The sequence below is a fragment of the Cherax quadricarinatus genome, chromosome 91 (assembly GCF_038502225.1).
Source record: "Cherax quadricarinatus isolate ZL_2023a chromosome 91, ASM3850222v1, whole genome shotgun sequence".
Classification (NCBI taxonomy): domain Eukaryota; kingdom Metazoa; phylum Arthropoda; class Malacostraca; order Decapoda; family Parastacidae; genus Cherax; species Cherax quadricarinatus.
In genome coordinates this window covers 4,203,741-4,224,647 of record NC_091382.1, presented here as the reverse complement: position 1 = coordinate 4,224,647, position 20,907 = coordinate 4,203,741, and the positions used below count along the sequence as shown (strand labels likewise).

Sequence of the window (20,907 nt, the reverse complement as noted above, 5' to 3'; positions counted from 1 at the left end):
CTTAGAGGAATAAGCCTTGTGCATACATCGAGTGCCACCCAAGTTAATCTGTTCTAGGCATAAGTTGGGGTCTGTGTTGCTTATTATATCTTCCCAGCTTATATCGGTTAGGACTTGGTTTACTTGGTCCCACTTTATGTTTTTGTTATTGAAGTTGAATTTGGCAGAGAGCATGCATAGTTCTTTTGTATAAAGGTAAAGAGGACAAAAGAGAGTGCAAAAATTATAGGGGGATAAGTCTGTTGAGTATACCTGGTAAAGTGTATGGTAGAGTTATTATTGAAAGAATTAAGAGTAAGACGGAGAATAGGATAGCAGATGAACAAGGAGGCTTTAGGAAAGGTAGGGGGTGTGTGGACCAGGTGCTTACAGTGAAACATATAAGTGAACAGTATTTAGATAAGGCTAAAGAGGTTTTTGTGGCATTTATGGACTTGGAAAAGGCATATGACAGGGTGGATAGGGGGGCAATGTGGCAGATGTTGCAGGTGTATGGTATAGGAGGTAGATTACTGAAAGCAGTGAAGAATTTTTACGAGGATAGTGAGGCTCAAGTTAGAGTATGTAGGAAAGAGGGAGATTATTTCCCAGTAAAAGTAGGCCTTAGATAAGGATGTGTGATGTCACCGTGGTTGTTTAATATATTTATAGATGGGGTTGTAAGAGAAGTAAATGTGAGGGTCTTGGCAAGAGGCATGGAGTTAAAAGATAAAGAATCACACAAAAAGTGGGAGTTGTCACAGTTGCTCTTTGCTGATGACACTGTGCTCTTGGGAGATTCTGAAGAGAAGTTGCAGAGGTTGGTAGATGAATTTGGTAGGGTATGTAAAAGAAGAAAATTAGAAGTGAATACAGGAAAGAGTAAGGGTATGAGGATAACAAAAAGATTAGGTGATGAAAGATTGGATATCAAATTGGAGGGAGAGAGTATGGACGGGGTGAATGTATTCAGATATTTGGGAGTGGACGTGTCAGCGGATGGGTCTATGAAAGATGAGGTGAATCATAGAATGGATGAGGGGAAAAGGGTGAGTGGTGCACTTAGGAGTCTGTAGTGGAAGGAAGGCGAGGTAGGGGTCGGCCTAGGAAAGGTTGGAGGGAGGGAGTAAAGGAGGTTTTGTGTGCGAGGGGCTTGGACTTCCAGCGGGCATGCATGAGCGTGTTTGATAGGAGTGAATGGAGACAAATGGTTTTTAATACTTGACGTGCTGTTGGAGTATGAGCAAAGTAACATTTATGAAGGGATTCAGGGAAACCGGCAGGCCAAATTTGAGTCCTGGAGATGGGAAGTACAGTGCCTGCACTCTGAAGGACGGGTGTTAATGTTGCAGTTTAAAAACTGTAGTGTAAAGCACTCTTCTGGCAAGACAGTGATGTAGTGAATGATGGTTAAAGTTTTTCTTTTTCGGGCCACCTTGCCTTGGTAGGAATTTGCCAGCGTATTAATAAAAAAATAAAAAAGATGTAAAATAGAAAGAGACAGGCGCTCCCTTTACAGGCGATGGAAAAGAATAACAGTTCGACTAAAAGAGGCCAATATATCTGAAATGCGTAGGGAGACACTGGTCAGAGAAATAGCAAACATCGAACTTAAGCTAAAGGAATCTTATAGGAGGCAGGAATCGTGGGAAGAACTAAAAGCCATAAATGAAATCGAAAGAAACCCAAAGTATTTCTTTTCTTATGCCAAATCAAAGTCGAGAACAATATCCAGTATTGGGCCCCTACTTAAACAAGATGGGTCCTACACAGATGACAGCAAGGAAATGAGTGAGCTACTCAAGTCCCAATATGACTCAGTTTTTAGCAAGCCCTAACCAGACTGAGAGTTAAAAATCAAAATGAATTCTTTATGAGAGAGCCACAGAATTTGGTAAACACAAACCTATCTGATGTTATCCTGACGCCAAATGACTTCGAACAGGCGATAAATGACATGCCCATGCACTCTGCCCCAGGGCCAGACTCATGGAACTCCGTATTCATCAAGAACTGCAAGAACCCCCTATCACGAGCTTTTACCATTCTATGGAAAGGGAGCATGGACACGGGGGTCATCCCACAGTTACTAAAAACAACAGACATAGCCTCACTCCACAAAGGGGGCAGTAAAGCAATAGCAAAGAACTACAGACCGATAGCACTAACATCCCATATCATAAAAATCTTTGAAAGGGTCCTAAGAAGCAAGATCGCTGCCCATCTAGATAACCATCAATTATACAACCCATATCAACATGGGTTTAGAGCAGGTCACTCCTGTCTGTCCCAACTACTGGATCACTACGACAAGGTCCTAGATGCACTAGAAGACAAAAAGAAAGCAGATATAATATACATGTTTTTTTTTATTTTTATTTATTATCACACCGGCCGATTCCCACCAAGGCAGGGTGGCCCGAAAAAGAAAAACTTTCACCATCATTCACTCCATCACTGTCTTGCCAGAAGGGTGCTTTACACTACAGTTTTTAAACTGCAACATTAACACCCCTCCTTCAGAGTGCAGGCACTGTACTTCCCATCTCCAGGACTCAAGTCCGGCCTGCCGGTTTCCCTGAATCCCTTCATAAATGTTACTTTGCTCACACTCCAACAGCACGTCAAGTATTAAAAACCATTTGTCTCCATTCACTCCTATCAAACACGCTCAAGCATGCCTGCTGGAAGTCCAAGCCCCTCGCACACAAAACCTCCTTTACCCCCTCCCTCCAACCCTTCCTAGGCCGACCCCTACCCCGCCTTCCTTCCACTACAGACTGATACACTCTTGAAGTCATTCTGTTTCGCTCCATTCTCTCTACATGTCCGAACCACCTCAACAACCCTTCCTCAGCCCTCTGGACAACAGTTTTGGTAATCCCGCACCTCCTCCTAACTTCCAAACTACGAATTCTCTGCATTATATTCACACCACACATTGCCCTCAGACATGACATCTCCACTGCCTCCAGCCTTCTCCTCGCTGCAACATTCATCACCCACGCTTCACACCCATATAAGAGCGTTGGTAAAACTATACTCTCATACATTCCCCTCTTTGCCTCCAAGGACAAAGTTCTTTGTCTCCACAGACTCCTAAGTGCACCACTCACTCTTTTTCCCTCATCAATTCTATGATTCACCTCATCTTTCATAGACCCATCCGCTGACACGTCCACTCCCAAATATCTGAATACGTTCACCTCCTCCATACTCTCTCCCTCCAATCTGATATTCAATCTTTCATCACCTAATCTTTTTGTTATCCTCATAACCTTACTCTTTCCTGTATTCACCTTTAATTTTCTTCTTTTGCACACCCTACCAAATTCATCCACCAATCTCTGCAACTTCTCTTCAGAATCTCCCAAGAGCACAGTGTCATCAGCAAAGAGCAGCTGTGACAACTCCCACTTTGTGTGTGATTCTTTATCTTTTAACTCCACGCCTCTTGCCAAGACCCTCGCATTTACTTCTCTTACAACCCCATCTATAAATATATTAAACAACCACGGTGACATCACACATCCTTGTCTAAGGCCTACTTTTACTGGGAAAAAAATTTCCCTCTTTCCTACATACTCTAACTTGAGCCTCACTATCCTCGTAAAAACTCTTCACTGCTTTCAGTAACCTACCTCCTACACCATACACTTGCAACATCTGCCACATTGCCCCCCTATCCACCCTGTCATACGCCTTTTCCAAATCCATAAATGCCACAAAGACCTCTTTAGCCTTATCTAAATACTGTTCACTTATATGTTTCACTGTAAACACCTGGTCCACACACCCCCTACCTTTCCTAAAGCCTCCTTGTTCATCTGCTATCCTATTCTCCGTCTTACTCTTAATTCTTTCAATTATAACTCTACCATACACTTTACCAGGTACACTCAACAGACTTATCCCCCTATAATTTTTGCACTCTCTTTTATCCCCTTTGCCTTTATACAAAGGAACTATGCATGCTCTCTGCCAATCCCTAGGTACCTTACCCTCTTCCATACATTTATTAAACAATTGCACCAACCACTCCAAAACTATATCCCCACCTGCTTTTAACATTTCTATCTTTATCCCATCAATCCCGGCTGCCTTACCCCCTTTCATTTTACCTACTGCCTCACGAACTTCCCCCACACTCACAACTGGCTCTTCCTCACTCCTACAAGATGTTATTCCTCCTTGCCCTATACACGAAATCACAGCTTCCCTATCTTCATCAACATTTAACAATTCCTCAAAATATTCCTTCCATCTTCCCAATACCTCTAACTCTCCATTTAATAACTCTCCTCTCCTATTTTTAACTGACAAATCCATTTGTTCTCTAGGCTTTCTTAACTTGTTAATCTCACTCCAAAACTTTTTCTTATTTTCAACAAAATTTGTTGATAACATCTCACCCACTCTCTCATTTGCTCTCTTTTTACATTGCTTCACCACTCTCTTAACCTCTCTCTTTTTCTCCATATACTCTTCCCTCCTTGCATCACTTCTACTTTGTAAAAACTTCTCATATGCTAACTTTTTCTCCCTTACTACTCTCTTTACATCATCATTCCACCAATCGCTCCTCTTCCCTCCTGCACCCACTTTCCTGTAACCACAAACTTCTGCTGAACACTCTAACACTACATTTTTAAACCTACCCCATACCTCTTCGACCCCATTGCCTATGCTCTCATTAGCCCATCTATCCTCCAATAGCTGTTTATATACATGTATACAGACTTAACAAAAGCCTTCGACAAGTGTGAACATGGCGTAATAGCGCGCAAAATGCATGCTAAAGGAATAACAGGAAAAGTTGGTAGATGGATCTATAATTTCCTCACAAACTGAACACAAAGAGTAGTAGTCAATAGAGTAAAGGCTGAGGCGGCTACGGTGAAAAGCTCTGTTCCACAAGGCACAGTACTTGCTCCCATCTTGTTTCTCATCCTCATATCTGACATAGACAAGGATGTCAGCCACAGCACCGTGTCTTCCTTTGCAGATGACACCCAAATCTGCATGACAGTGTTTTCCATTGCAGACACTACAAGGCTCCATGTGGACATCAACCAAATCTTTCAATGGGCTGCAGAAAACAATATGAAGTTCAACAATGAGAAATTTCAATTACTCCGATATGGTAAACATGAGGAAATTAAAACTTTATAAGAGTACAAAAGAAATTCCGGCCACAAAATAGAGCGAAAAGCCAACGTCAAAGACCTGGGAGTGATCATGCCGGAGGATCTCACCTTCAAGGACCATAACATTGTATCAATCGCATCTGCTAGAAAAATGACAGGATGGATAATGAGAACCTTCAAAACTAGGGATGCCAAGTCCATGATGACACTCTTCAGGTCGCTTGTTCTATCTTGGCTGGAATATTGCTGCACACTAACAGCGCCTTTCAAGGCAGGTGAAATTGCTGACCTAGAAAATGTACAGAGAACCTTCACAGCACGCATAACGGATATAAAACACCTCAGTTACTGGGAGTACTTGAAGTTCCTGAACCTGTACTCCCTGGAATGCAGGCGGGAGAGATACATGATGATATACACCTGGAAAATCCTAGAGGGACTAGTCCCGAACATGCACACGAAAATCACTCACAACGAAAGCAAAAGACTCGGTAGACAATGCAACATCCCCCCAATGAAAAGCAGGGGTGTCACTAACACGTTAAGAGACAATACAATAAGTGTCAGGGGCCCGAGACTGTTCAACTGCCTCCCAGCATACATAAGGGGAATTACCAATAGACCCCAGACTGTCTTCAAGCAGGCACTGGACAAGCACCAGCCGGGCTGTGGCTTGTACGTTGGATTGCATGCAGCCAGCAGTAACAGCCTGGTTGATCAGGCTCTGATCCACCAGGAGGAAAGGTCACAGACCGGGCCATGGGGGCGTTGACCCCTGGAACTCTCTCCAGGTAAACTCCAGGTAAAACTGAACATCATTGAATCATTTTGAAACAATAAGTCATTCCTTTGGAACTGTTTATCAGCTACCTTTCTTATTGTACATAACTGCATAGGAAATCCTATTTAATAGTCTATGTCTAATTCTTAAATAGTCTTTAATTAAGCATTAGGATTAGTTTGCTTGCAATGCACATGCATGTTAGTGACTCTATTTTGTGCCTTACAATGTTTTATTATATGTAAACTACATTATTTTGTACTGTATATAGAAATAAAAGTTTGTATTTGTAAAAAGTTTTATCCCCCACAACTGTACAAGTTTTGTTATATGCATATAATAATAGTTGCAAAAGAAAATACTGTACATTGAGCACATTATGACATTAATGCCATATCACCGAACTGTTTTGCTTGGGAAGTGTTTCTTTTGTTTTTTGGATTTCCTTGATGCTGATGAATAATTCTTTGGCTTTGGTGGTTTTGTTTTAGAACAGGGAGTGTTTGTTGGCAAGTTGTAGTTCTTTGCATTGGTTTTCTGGGAAATCTGGGATTTGGAACGGGGATTATTTTGATTGTGTAGAGATTTCTTCTGACCAGTGGGTTTCTTGTTGAGTCCTTGCTTCAGATGCAGTCTTTGTTTCACTCTTTTGTGGTGATTGGTGACTGGCAGTCCCCCTTGTCGAGTTTTCTTGCACTCAAAGCATCCACCATTGTTAACCTCTTCAAACTCATAATTTACCTGTTTTAGCAATGATTCAATGGCTGGTTTGACTTTGGGTATTCCTCCTTCACTATGTAATCCCCTACCAGTTATAACTTTAAACTTTTGATGCACATTGAGGCCTTTTATGAAAGAATTTGTTGTCTGTATAGCTTCTTGGACAGTCATATGATGAAGATCTAGAGTTGGAATTCCATTTTCATTCTTAAATACCTCTGATACTGAACGATCACCAAACTTTAAATGAAGGGTGGGACTTTCAATTTGAGATAATTCATCATATTTAGTAGTAGGCCATTGGACATGAGAATGCTGAGGTACTTGACGTGGCTGAAGAGGCCATGGGAGGTGAGAATCCTGAGGTACCTGACGTGGCGGAGCACTTGGGGTGATTGATGGTATCAAATACCAAGGTGTTTGAACCTGGTCTTCATAGTCTCTGCTGCCATGACTAACAACCGTAGATATCTGTGGCTCAGCTACAGTTGGTAGAATTGGTTTGGGCTTTCTGGAAAATTATTATAGGTAAATACAAAGTTGTTCCCAATTGGACTTTAATAATTTCTGAATTGACTGACCTAGCTTGAATGTCTGGTTGTTTTTTAAAATAAAGTCCATTTTGAAAAGTAAATGAACAAACCCGTTGTAAATTTTATTATCTGTACAACTGTTACTTCTAGTTCATCTATAATTTTCCTTGTCTCATAATAACTGTAATGTATTCTTTGTTTACTAAATTATTATTATTAGTAGTAGTATTTTTTATTATTATAACTAGATCAGAGTTTATAAAAATTACTGGAAAACAAGGGAGCTAAAAGGAGACCATAATATCAAATTAAAAAAGTATTATACAGAAAATATATTGTCTCCCTTGCTCTATTTTAATCTTCAACAAAATCAAAGATTTATTTCCACATGATACAGTGTTTGTACAGAGATGAGTGACATTTGGTTGTACATGCAGAAAGCCCGAGGTTATGCAGAGCATTTCGGGCAAGATCAAGCCTAACTTGGGTGACCCGTGGCCTGGTGGCAAAAGCTCTCGCCTCACACACTGAGGGGCCCAGGTTCGATTCCCGGCAAGGTTAGAAACACTGGGCATGGTTCCTTCCACTGGTTGTCCATGTTCACCCATCAGTAAAGTGGGTACCTGGGTGTGGGTCGCATTTGGGACAAAACTGACCTAATTTGCCCGAAATGCTCTGCATAACAAGCAGCTTTTTATATAGTATTAATATGGCATTCATGTCAGCTAGGCCTGTATGCCTTGTACATGTACTTGTAGAAATACAGATATTATTATTATTATTATTATTATTATTATTATTATTATTATTATTATTATTATTATTATTACAATGGCAATAATTATTATTTGCTTATAAAGTCACTGAAGGTATACAATCAACAAATTTAGGCATAACAAACAACAAACATGCAGACACCTATTTCTTTGAAGTTGAATTATGATTACAAGTAGTGAGAATAAGAATATATACAGTAGAGAGCCCCACTTATATGGCAGGTAGTGAGAATAAGAATATATACAGTAGAGAGCCCCACTTATATGGCAGGTAATGATCTGCATAGTTTGACGTGTAGGATGCTGTGGTCTAATGTATCGAAAACTTTCCTAAGGTCAATAAAGAGGCTTAGTGGATATTTGGTGCTGGGTCACCATCTCGAAAAGACCTGGGCCAGGACAAGACCAGCAAACCTAATACAGAATAGTGGATATTCATTATTTTACAAGGCTGTATAAAGAAGTCTAGCATTTTTAAAATTGTATCATTTGTACTTTTATTTGGACTGAAACCAAACTGAAAGGGGTTGAGTATATTGCGTGATTCTAGAGAAGTGTAATCTCTTGTGTATTACTTTTTTTTTTTAAATTTTAAATTTTTTAAATTTTGTGCAGCCAGCAGCAACAGCCTGGTTGATTAGGCTCTGATCCACCAGGAGGCCTGGTCACAGACCAGGCTGCGGGGGCGTTGACCCCTGGAACTCTCTCCAGGTAAACTCCAGGTAAACAATGGTAAGTTATATGTTAACATATAGTTATTTACATAGCTGGTTCTCCACCTTTGTGTATTGGAGTAATTCTTGCTCTCTTGAGTAATGTTGAAAAATCACTGGTTTCTGGTGATTTATTGAACAGTAATATAATGAACTACTCTTTTGAATAACAGTAGTGGTACTTGAGCTAAATTTCCTGACTTGTTTGTAAGTAAATTAACTGGGCTAACCCTATGTTAGTGAATTACTCAACTCCTTTAGACATTTTAGTGACAAGCAAGATAACCCTAGAAATATAAACACATGTGCAGTATAATGTGATCCTTTATTGACTACGTTTCGCCCACACAGTGGGCGAAACAGATCTACCTGGGGTAGATCTGTTTGTGACTTGAAAAAGCCCACTGTGTGGGCGAAACGTAGTCAATAAAGGATCACATTATACTGCACATGTGTTTATATTTCCATTGTGTCGGTATTTTATATCATTTATTTCCAAGATAACTCTAGCTGAACTTATTTTTCTCTCATGGGACAATATTTATGTAGAAATCACAGAATGAGTTGAGCTCTAACTCACGGCATATAAATTCTAAAACTGATCCACTGTGCTAATCACTGGACCCTCCTAATCTTCCATAGTTCACCATCTTTTGGGAGATATAAATGATGGCTTTGCACGCAAAGCAATGTTTGGTTTGCATAAAATTGGACAAACTGAAATTTTTTTCAAAATGTAGGAAAAATATAAAAGTTTGGTGAGTTAGGAAAGTAAGTGCTATGCTGTGATTGCCTAGTAAGGAGGTGCTGCCACAATCAATTTTGTTTTCATTAAACAAAGGCATCTAACATTATATTTAATTAAAATAACTGAAATAGGTGGATACACACCATAGTAAACCCTCAGCATGGCTGGAATTTTTTTTTTTTAACATTGTATGTTATATTCAGTGGTTAGCACAAATGGTGTTTTGCCACTGCACACTCCAGTGCATTTCTCCTGAGCCATAGCTTAGAAGATTTTGTTGTTATGATAATAACTGTGGTGCTTTTGGCTCTGTTGGTATTGTCCTCAGGTCAGACACTGAGACCGAAGCTCACTTCCCGGTACAGGTGAAATATTGGACATTTTCTTACACTTGTTGCCCCTAGCACTAAGCAGGTACCTAAGCATTAGTGAATTGGTGTGGGTCACATCCCAGGGAAAGAAGATTCAAAGACCCCAGTGGGAATAAGACTGACAGTCTCAGATGATACATTGTATTGAGTTATCCTAGGTTGCTAAACCTAGGATAACTTATAGAATTTTCAGGGGCTTCAGCCCCCATCCCCACTCTGGTACCACTCCTGAAGACTCAGGAAAACAACAGAGCCTTTAGGTACAGTGGCCCGTGGCCTGGTGGTTAAATTAAAGTTCTCGCATCACACAGTGAGTTCCAGTTTCAATTCCCAGCAAGGGTAGAAACATTGGACATGTTTCCTTACACTGGTTGTCTATGTTCCTCCATCAGTAAAATGGGTACCTGGGAGTTAGTCGACTGGTGTGGGTCGCATCCCGGGACAAAACTGACCTAGTTTGTGGGAAATGCTCTGCATAACAAGTAGCTTTCTATATAGTAGTATGTCATTGATGTCAGCTATGGTCTGTATACCTTGTATATGTACTGGTAGAAATAAAGATATTATTATTATTGAATATCAAAAAGGTATACAGTACTGACAAGGCGAAACGTTTCAGAATAAAAATGCCTAAATTTTGCCTATGTGTCTTACCATTATTATTATGATAAAGGTGTGCAATATTTTGTACCCAAGTAGTGAACTTTCTCAAGTTCACTACTTGTGAATGAAACTTTATGTACTCTTACAAATAAAGCTTCTCTTCTTGAGTTTTATACACTGCTTATTGGCAGTAAGCTTATTTAGGCACAGGTTTACCTGGAATTTACCTGGAGAGGGTTTTGGGGGTCAATGCCCCCATGGCCCGGTCTGAGACCGGGCCTCATGGTGGATCAGGGTCTGATCAACCAGGCTGTTACCGGTTGATTAACATACAGTGTAAATTATAAAGGATAACCCAGTTGCCACATTTTCACATAACGTGTGTTACTTCACCCCATAAACCACAAATAAGAAGACATTTTACACAGGTTCTAATAGAGTAAACCTTGATTTAATGGACCTTGATTTCACAGATTTTTGAAATGTGGGACAAAATCTGCTTGATTAACTGATTTTAAAAAAATGTTTTCCTTGCAGATTTTTTCATTAATTCAAATTCTTTATTTCCACATGATACATCACTTGTACAAAAATGGATTGTGTTTAATATTGCACATGGAAAGTCTCTGGTTATGCATAGCATAAGTTCATCTCTCTCTACCACAGTCACCATTATTCGCCACCAACTACTGCACCTGTTAGTCCATTAAATTAAGGCTTAATCAATAGCTTTTCAGGAAACCATACCACGGGCAGGGATAGAACCAGCTGGTCCAGTGGCTAACGCGACGGTCTGGAGTTTTGAGACTCTCTGATCGCGGGTTCTATCCCCGCCCGTGGTATGGTTTATTTGCAATCATGTCATTACGATTTTGTGAGTCATGTTGACAGCTTTTCAGGATTATTAAATAAGATTCATAAGGCATTGCACAGCACCAAAGAATAACACAGCTAAGGTCAAAAGCTGGATTAGTGAATGATTCAATTCTGCAATGCATCATTGGTGTGTGGGAATGTGTAGATATTGTGGGGTGGATATGGGGTGACATAGAGTGAGTCAAATTCGGCAGGCTGGCGGCACCTGGGTGCCACCTGTAGGTGAGGGGGAGAAACATGAGTGTAAACAAAGAGAGCGTGAGGCTGACGGAACACTTATTACCTCCCTGATACATAAATTAATATTCACGTGACTCATGAAATCGTAATGGAATGATTGCTGGTCCAGTGGCTAACGCGACGGTCTGGAGTTTTGAGACTCTGATTGCGAGTTCTATCCCCGCCCATGGTATGGTTAATATTCACGTATTGTGCCGGGGAAGGCAATGCACACCCACTGTAGATTTCCATCCATACTGGGCCAGTCAGTGATATATCAGGACTAGGAGGTACAGCGTGTACTCACAACGTCAGGTTGTGCATCCTAATTTGTGTGTTTTGTCTCTTTGCAGCTAGGAGCATTCATTATGTTGTACCTGAATAAAGGATTACCAACATGCACCCGAATGTCTCTTTGACCAGATATTGTCTCTAACATCTGTTAATTAGGCTCAGAGCAGGCCTACCTTTTCTCTACTGTGTGAATTTGCCATTGTGTCTTTTCTACAATGCAATGCCTCACATAATTACTGCATAAATAATCAAATTTTTATCTCAAAATTGTACTTACCTCCTGCATAAACAGCAGCAGCACAGCACTACGATAAACAGCAACAACACTGCATCCAAAAGATATTGTAAATCGTTAAAAGTGTTCTGGGCACGAAAAATGAACAAAGAATATCATAAGTAAAGAATGATAGGTGATTGTTTATGTACTGTACATGTGTGAGATGGAAAAGTGTTCCAGTAATCATAACATGCATAATATCTAAGAACCAGTATAAAAATATCTAAGAACTAATGTGAAAATATCTAGGAACTGACCACAGAACCGGCGTGGTTTGAACCCATGCCGAGTGAGGAACTAGTTTCATTAAGAATAAAGACATGAGGTGTAATATAAGCAATTCAGGATAAATAGATAAGAACAAATACCTCTAAGTCAGAGGTCAGGGAACTGGGGTAAATTACCCCAAATGGGTTAAAAATGAAAACCTCAGGGTAATCACGACTCAGTAAACATACAGTGGTACCTCGGGATACAAACAAATCAAAACACGAACAATTATGTAAGTGTATATATGTAAGTACTTTTGTAAGTGTATTTTTAGGGGGTCTGAAACAAATTAATCTAATTTTCATTATTCCTTATGGGAACAAATTCATTCAGTATCAGCACTCGAACGGCCTTCTGGAATGAATTAAGTTCATATCCCGAGGTACCACTGTATAAATAAAATTGCATGAAAATTATGAAAGTTATATTTTTTCAAGCAAATAATTTTTAGCGTAGTGGGTAATTTTGCTGTATATAAAAAATTTTTGGGGTAATACCCAAAAAGTTTGGCCACCTCTTATTTAAGTTATTATATTTATAAGGATCATAAAGAAAATTAATGTGAAAATACCCTTCTGCAATGGGAAAATGATTGTCAAAGCCTCCATCATCAGGCCAAAATGTATGAAAATAGGAGGAAAAATGATTGGACAAAATGATGGGGAATTAGACATAATAAGGTGTAATTCAAAGAAAGGGAAGATAGCTCAATTTTTTGAAGCTCTCCTCTAAGGAATTGGAGTTTGAAAGAATTGTTAGCTTCAGTTCTCTACCTGGACAGTAAAGATGTCTTCATCAGAGACATTGGAGTTACCTTCCTCTTCCCTTGATCAGACCTGATTACCTCCCATTCCCTAGGCATTGTATGTTCTTATGTGCATTTAACATTTCCCTGTGAATATAATAATGTCAGTAAATGAGTTATAATTTATGAAGAATGAAAAGGCACGATATCGTGACTGGAACAATGCACAAATAACCCGCACATAGGAGACTGACACTTAAGATGGTGTTTCAGTCCAACTTGGATCATCAAATAGTTAATGGTCTAAGTTGGATCAAAACAACATCATAGGTTTCAGTCTCCTATACACGGGTTATTTATGTACAGGTACAACATCGATTTTCCGGACACTGATGGTCGAGAACCATACAAATTTACAAGCAGGAGCTTGAAATTCCTGCAGCAGTCTATTTACAACCAAACTGTACATCACTTATCCAACCCCAAGACCAAGGAATACTGCACTCTGTAAAGGTGGAAACATCAGTAATCCAGAAAGGCTTTGGAACCAAAGGTCTGGAAAATCGATGTTGTATGTGTATTATAATTTACTCCTTGTAAGTGTGTTGTAAGTGATAAAATGCCAAGGACAGTGGAGTTGATTACTTCATTGGGCCTTTTACTGTATTATACATTTCAAACAGAAATGGAAAAAAAAATTAGATTTCCCTGCCTGGGGAGAATTTGGGAGATGAAATACTGTACTAATGATTTTTCTCTAACTGTGAAGTATTAAGTATTACTTACTTATTATCCATATCCAGTAATACATTTTGAAGTAGCACTTGTCAGCTCCTGTAATAGATGTGTGTAGTTCTGTTGACAGCAGTTGCGTTAACAGCAGTTGCGTTAACAGCAGTTGCTGTGCAGCGTAATACAGTACTGTACAGGCCTAACGCACTGATCGCAATCTGAAATACAAAAACACATTAAACTTACAGTAAAAAAAATTCTGTAATATGTTACTCAGACCAAACAAGCATTTTTGTATCGAAAATCAGATTGGTTGCAAATTAAATAGGCACTCCACACTTTAATAACCAAGTTAAGTGAGGAGTGCCTGTAGGTTAATCAAATTGGTTGATAAGCAAGGAGCCACCCCTTAATGATAATTCAATCATAATGTAATAGTAGTGGGTTTGTATCAACCATCTATAGATATTGTTGTAATGTCACCTTTGCAACATTTATAACAGTTTTAGTACGTATATATTTTAAATGTTTATACAGTAGTATACTTATACTGCTATTGCACTGTATTCAGTACACCAACTGTACTGTATACAGTATACCTTTATACCTTTGATATACCTTTGAAGAGTTTCAAGAGTTTTACTACTCTCGGAGCCCGGCCATGGGCCAGGCTCGTTTGGTGCTTGCCTTGTCAACCAGGCTGTTGCTGCTGGAGTACACTAACTATAGTGTATACAGTACACCGAATGTATTGTATATCCAGGTGTACAATATACTGACTGATGGGAGAGCTGGTCGTAAGTCCACACAGTCATTAAATAGGTAGGTCATTAAGTGAGGAGTTTCTGTATTACATGAGAAAGTCCTAAACTACAACATTATCAGGAGGCATTAATTCCCTTACTGTACTTGCATTTCTGACTTGAAACAGAAAAATCTGTTCTTAAATGTAATGCAAATGGTGCAGAATTGAGCTAAAAAAAAACTGTAAATTGAATCCACCTATTGTTGTTGAGTACCAGATGCATCACTTATACTGGTGACTGTTTTTAATATAATAATAATATCAAGGTATCATAGGTAGTAGGTTGGTAGACAGCAACCACCCAGGGAAGTACTACCGTCCTGCCAGATGACTGTGAAACAAAAACCTGTAACTGTTTTGCATGATGGTAGGATTGCTGGTTTCTTTTTCTGTCTCATAAACATGCTAGATAACAGGGATATCTTGCTACTCCTACTTACACTTTGGTCACACTTCACAGACACGCACATGCATATATATATATACATACATCTAGGTTTTTCTCCTTTTTCTAAATAGCTCTTGTTCTTTTTTATTTCTTCTATTGTCCATGGGGAAGTGGAAAAGAATCTTTCCTCCGTAAGCCATGCGTGTCGTATGAGGAGACTAGAATGCCGGGAGCAATGGGCTAGTAACCCCTTCTCCTGTATACATTTACTAAAAAAGAGAAGAAGAAAAACTTTATAAAACTGGGATGCTTAAATGTGCGTAGATGTAGTGCGGATGACAAGAAACAGATGATTGCTGATGTTATGAATGAAAAGAAGTTGGATGTCCTGGCTCTAAGCGAAACAAAGCTGAAGGGGGTAGGAGAGTTTCAGTGGGGGGAAATAAATGGGATTAAATCTGGAGTATCTGAGAGAGTTAGAGCAAAGGAAGGGGTAGCAGTAATGTTAAATGATCAGTTATGGAAGGAGAAAAGAGAATATGAATGTGTAAATTCAAGAATTATGTGGATTAAAGTAAAGGTTGGATGCGAGAAGTGGGTCATAATAAGCGTGTATGCACCTGGAGAAGAGAGGAATGCAGAGGAGAGAGAGAGATTTTGGGAGATGTTAAGTGAATGTATAGGAGCCTTTGAACCAAGTGAGAGAGTAATTGTGGTAGGGGACCTGAATGCTAAAGTAGGAGAAACTTTTAGAGAGGGTGTGGTAGGTAAGTTTGGGGTGCCAGGTGTAAATGATAATGGGAGCCCTTTGATTGAACTTTGTATAGAAAGGGGTTTAGTTATAGGTAATACATATTTTAAGAAAAAGAGGATAAATAAGTATACACGATATGATGTAGGGCGAAATGACAGTAGTTTGTTGGATTATGTATTGGTAGATAAAAGACTGTTGACTAGACTTCAGGATGTACATGTTTATAGAGGGGCCACAGATATATCAGATCACTTTCTAGTTGTAGCTACACTGAGAGTAAAAGGTAGATGGGATACAAGGAGAATAGAAGCATCAGGGAAGAGAGAGGTGAAGGTTTATAAACTAAAAGAGGAGGCAGTTAGGGTAAGATATAAACAGCTATTGGAGGATAGATGGGCTAATGAGAGCATAGGCAATGGGGTCGAAGAGGTATGGGGTAGGTTTAAAAATGTAGTGTTAGAGTGTTCAGCAGAAGTTTGTGGTTACAGGAAAGTGGGTGCAGGAGGGAAGAGGAGTGATTGGTGGAATGATGATGTAAAGAGAGTAGTAAGGGAGAAAAAGTTAGCATATGAGAAGTTTTTACAAAGTAGAAGTGATGCAAGGAGGGAAGAGTATATGGAGAAAAAGAGAGAGGTTAAGAGAGTGGTGAAGCAATGTAAAAAGAGAGCAAATGAGAGAGTGGGTGAGATGTTATCAACAAATTTTGTTGAAAATAAGAAAAAGTTTTGGAGTGAGATTAACAAGTTAAGAAAGCCTAGAGAACAAATGGATTTGTCAGTTAAAAATAGGAGAGGAGAGTTATTAAATGGAGAGTTAGAGGTATTGGGAAGATGGAGGGAATATTTTGAGGAATTGTTAAATGTTGATGAAGATAGGGAAGCTGTGATTTCGTGTATAGGGCAAGGAGGAATAACATCTTGTAGGAGTGAGGAAGAGCTAGTTGTGAGTGTGGGGGAAGTTCGTGAGGCAGTAGGTAAAATGAAAGGGGGTAAGGCAGCCGGGATTGATGGGATAAAGATAGAAATGTTAAAAGCAGGTGGGGATATAGTTTTGGAGTGGTTGGTGCAATTATTTAATAAATGTATGGAAGAGGGTAAGGTACCTAGGGATTGGCAGAGAGCATGCATAGTTCCTTTGTATAAAGGCAAAGGGGATAAAAGAGAGTGCAAAAATTATAGGGGGATAAGTCTGTTGAGTGTACCTGGTAAAGTGTATGGTAGAGTTATAATTGAAAGAATTAAGAGTAAGACGGAGAATAGGATAGCAGATGAACAAGGAGGCTTTAGGAAAGGTAGGGGGTGTGTGGACCAGGTGTTTACAGTGAAACATATAAGTGAACAGTATTTAGATAAGGCTAGAGAGGTTTTTGTGGCATTTATGGATTTGGAAAAGGCGTATGACAGGGTTGATAGGGCGGCAATGTGGCAGATGTTGCAAGTGTATGGTGTAGGAGGTAGGTTACTGAAAGCAGTGAAGAGTTTTTACGAGGATAGTGAGGCTCAAGTTAGAGTATGTAGGAAAGAGGGAAATTTTTTCCCAGTAAAAGTAGGCCTTAGACAAGGATGTGTGATGTCACCGTGGTTGTTTAATATATTTATAGATGGGGTTGTAAGAGAAGTAAATGCGAGGGTCTTGGCAAGAGGCGTGGAGTTAAAAGATAAAGAATCACACACAAAGTGGGAGTTGTCACAGCTGCTCTTTGCTGATGACACTGTGCTCTTGGGAGATTCTGAAGAGAAGCTGCAGAGATTGGTGGATGAATTTGGTAGGGTGTGCAAAAGAAGAAAATTAAAGGTGAATACAGGAAAGAGTAAGGTTATGAGGATAACAAAAAGATTAGGTGATGAAAGATTGAATATCAGATTGGAGGGAGAGAGTATGGAGGAGGTGAACGTATTCAGATATTTGGGAGTGGACGTGTCAGCGGATGGGTCTATGAAAGATGAGGTGAATCATAGAATTGATGAGGGAAAAAGAGTGAGTGGTGCACTTAGGAGTCTGTGGAGACAAAGAACTTTGTCCTTGGAGGCAAAGAGGGGAATGTATGAGAGTATAGTTTTACCAACGCTCTTATATGGGTGTGAAGCGTGGGTGATGAATGTTGCAGCGAGGAGAAGGCTGGAGGCAGTGGAGATGTCATGTCTGAGGGCAATGTGTGGTGTGAATATAATGCAGAGAATTCGTAGTTTGGAAGTTAGGAGGAGGTGCGGGATTACCAAAACTGTTGTCCAGAGGGCTGAGGAAGGGTTGTTGAGGTGGTTCGGACATGTTGAGAGAATGGAGCGAAACAGAATGACTTCAAGAGTGTATCAGTCTGTAGTGGAAGGAAGGCGGGGTAGGGGTCGGCCTAGGAAGGGTTGGAGGGAGGGGGTAAAGGAGGTTTTGTGTGCGATGGGCTTGGACTTCCAGCAGGCATGCGTGAGCGTGTTTGATAGGAGTGAATGGAGACAAATGGTTTTTAATACTTGACGTGCTGTTGGAGTGTGAGCAAAGTAACATTTATGAAGGGATTCAGGGAAACCGGCAGGCCAGACTTGAGTCCTGGAGATGGGAAGTACAGTGCCTGCACTCTGAAGGAGGGGTGTTAATGTTGCAGTTTAAAAACTGTAGTGTAAAGCACCCTTCTGGCAAGACAGTGATGGAGTGAATGATGGTGAAAGTTTTTCTTTTTCGGGCCACCCTGCCTTGGTGGGAATCGGCTAGTGTGATAATAAAAATATAAAATAATATCAAGCATCAAATTTATTTAAACTCTGAAGTAAACTGGTTTATGTATTACAGATCTCCAGCAGTTTTATCCATATAACATAAATATGGCCTTTTTCTTAAGATCAACCATGTCAGAAGTACTATCAAATTTACCTTTGAACTGAGAAATCCTTATTCTACTTGGAAGAGCAGTGGCCAGTACCACCATACAGGCCTTTTCAAAAAGCATAGCCATCATGGCCACGCTCTTTGTCAGAGACTTCACCACAAAGATAAAATTCCCGTGGCACACTCAACAGTGAAACAGGATTTTACACCATACACAGGTGTCCCGTGGCCTGGTAGGCAACACTCTTGCTTCACACACTGAGTGTCCATGGTTCAATCCCCAGCACGGGTGGAAATATCGGACGTGTTTCCTTAAGACACTTGCCGTCACTGTTCACCTAGCAGTGAAATAATAATAATAATATCTTTATTTTTACAAGTACATGTACGAAGTATACAGACCATAGCTGACATCAATGAAACCATACCACGGGCAGGGATAGAACCCGCCCGTGGTATGGTTTGTTTGTAATCGTGTCATTACGATTTCGTGAGTCATGACATCAATGACATACTACTATATAGAAAGCTGTTTGTTATGCTGAGCATTTCCCGCAAATTAGGTTAATTTTGTCCCAGGATGCGACCCACACCAGTCCACTAACACCCAGGATGCGACCCACACCAGTCCACTAACACCCAGGATGCAACCCACATCAGTCCACTAACACCCAGGAAGCAATTCACACCAGTCCACTAACACCCAGGATGCGACCCACACCAGTCCACTAACACCCAGGTACCTATTTTACTGATGGGTGAACTCATTACCTTGTAATTTGTTCATGACTGTAACCATGTATAGGAGTGTAGATGGTTCATTACCTTTGTAACTAGTTCAGCTATCATACCTTTGGGGTCCAGTTCCTGGACCCATTATGTACCTCTGTAATCTTTTGACTACCACCCCCACCATGGGTATGGGGTGACTACCACCCACACCATGGGTATGGGGTGACTACCACCCACACCATGGGTATGGGGTGACTACTACCCACACCATGGGCATGGGGTGACTACCACCCACACCATGTGCATGGGGTGACTACCACCCACACCATGGGTATGGGGTGACTGCTACCCACACCATGGGCATGGGGTGACTACCACCCACACCATGTGCATGGGGTGACTACCACCCACACCATGGGTTTGGGGTGACTACCACCCACACCATGGGTATGGGGTGACTACTACCCACACCATGGGCATGGGGTGACTACCACCCACACCATGGGTATGGGCTGCATAATAATGATATTAAACTAAAACTGAACATAGACAACCGGTGTAAAGAAACACGCCCAATGTTTCTACCCTCGCTGGGAATCGAACCCAGAACCCGGCGTGTGAAGCAAGAGTTTTAGCCACCAGGACACGGGACACATTTTAATATAACCTCGACATTTAATTTTAAACCTTTCCAATTATTTTTTTCTGTATTCTAATTTATATAGAGACTTTAATCTATCAGTGTGACTTATTTCCGGAATAATGTATATGGATTTTGTGTAAAAAAAATAAAAATTATGGATGAGAAAGTGTATATAACACGTTATTGAAAACTTAAAAGATTTTTTTGGCATCACTTACGTTTGAAAGCAGTTTTCTTTCTTCAAATTGAAGGCTGCTTTCAATATTCTTCTTTCTCGTCTGTTTTAGCGTTTTTCCAATCAACTTTTAGACGTTTTCTCGTTTAACTCTCCTTCCTCGTCTATAACACCTTCGTTTGTCTATACGTTGAACCAGTGTGATCTGTCAGCCGAGCTGATAGCACTATATATATTAGAGAACAAGGCAGGAAACAGAACTGATAACCAGCCTGCTGTGTCGTACGTGTATATCACGTACGTAACGTGTCCAGTCCTTGGGAACGTACTTCGTGCAACAATAGTGCTATTTAATTATTATATGCTTGCTGTATAACTGTTATATACCTGTGACCAGGAGGCCTGGTCACAGACCGGGCCGCGGGGGCGTTGACCCCCGGAACTCTCCAGGTAAACTATATGCCTGCTATATCACTTATTAGTCTGTAATATAGCTGTGTAATTGCTATATAGCTGTTATATACCTGTAATATAGCTGCTGTATAATTATATACATGTAATATAACGGCTGTTTAATTATATGTGTAATATTTATTTATTTTATGCATTTGCAAACAGTACATTGAGATTTTTTATTTACAATAATAGTGAGTTGTAATGGTAAGATAGTTATATAATGGATGTATAATTATACGTGTAATATAATGGCTATATAATTATATACGTGTAATATAATGGCTATATAATTATATACGTGTAATATAATGGCTATATATGTGTAATATAATGACTATATAATTATATACGTG

At 40.0% G+C, this 20,907-nt stretch overlaps 1 protein-coding gene across 1 annotated transcript; it reads right to left on the bottom strand.

The window, feature by feature from the left end:
* Positions 1-6,080: 6,080 nt before the first annotated feature.
* Positions 6,081-20,414, bottom strand: LOC138855349 (uncharacterized). The gene is made up of 4 exons (XM_070104345.1): positions 20,142-20,414; positions 13,839-14,002; positions 12,038-12,086; positions 6,081-7,138 (listed from the first exon to the last, which is right to left on the bottom strand). The coding sequence occupies exons 2-4, from the start codon at positions 13,861-13,863 to the stop codon at positions 6,304-6,306; spliced, it is 909 nt and encodes a 302-aa protein (XP_069960446.1). The 5' UTR covers positions 13,864-14,002; positions 20,142-20,414; the 3' UTR covers positions 6,081-6,303.
* Positions 20,415-20,907: the final 493 nt, after the last annotated feature.

Coding starts and splice junctions, on each gene's coding strand:
- LOC138855349 (XM_070104345.1), bottom strand. CDS start 13,863: ATGTATTACTGGATATGGATAATAA. Junction 12,087..13,838: donor TTACTGGATATGGATAATAA/GTAAGTAATACT, acceptor TTTTGGATGCAG/TGTTGTTGCTGTTTATCGTA. Junction 7,139..12,037: donor TGCTGCTGTTTATGCAGGAG/GTAAGTACAATT, acceptor ATAATTTTCCAG/AAAGCCCAAACCAATTCTAC.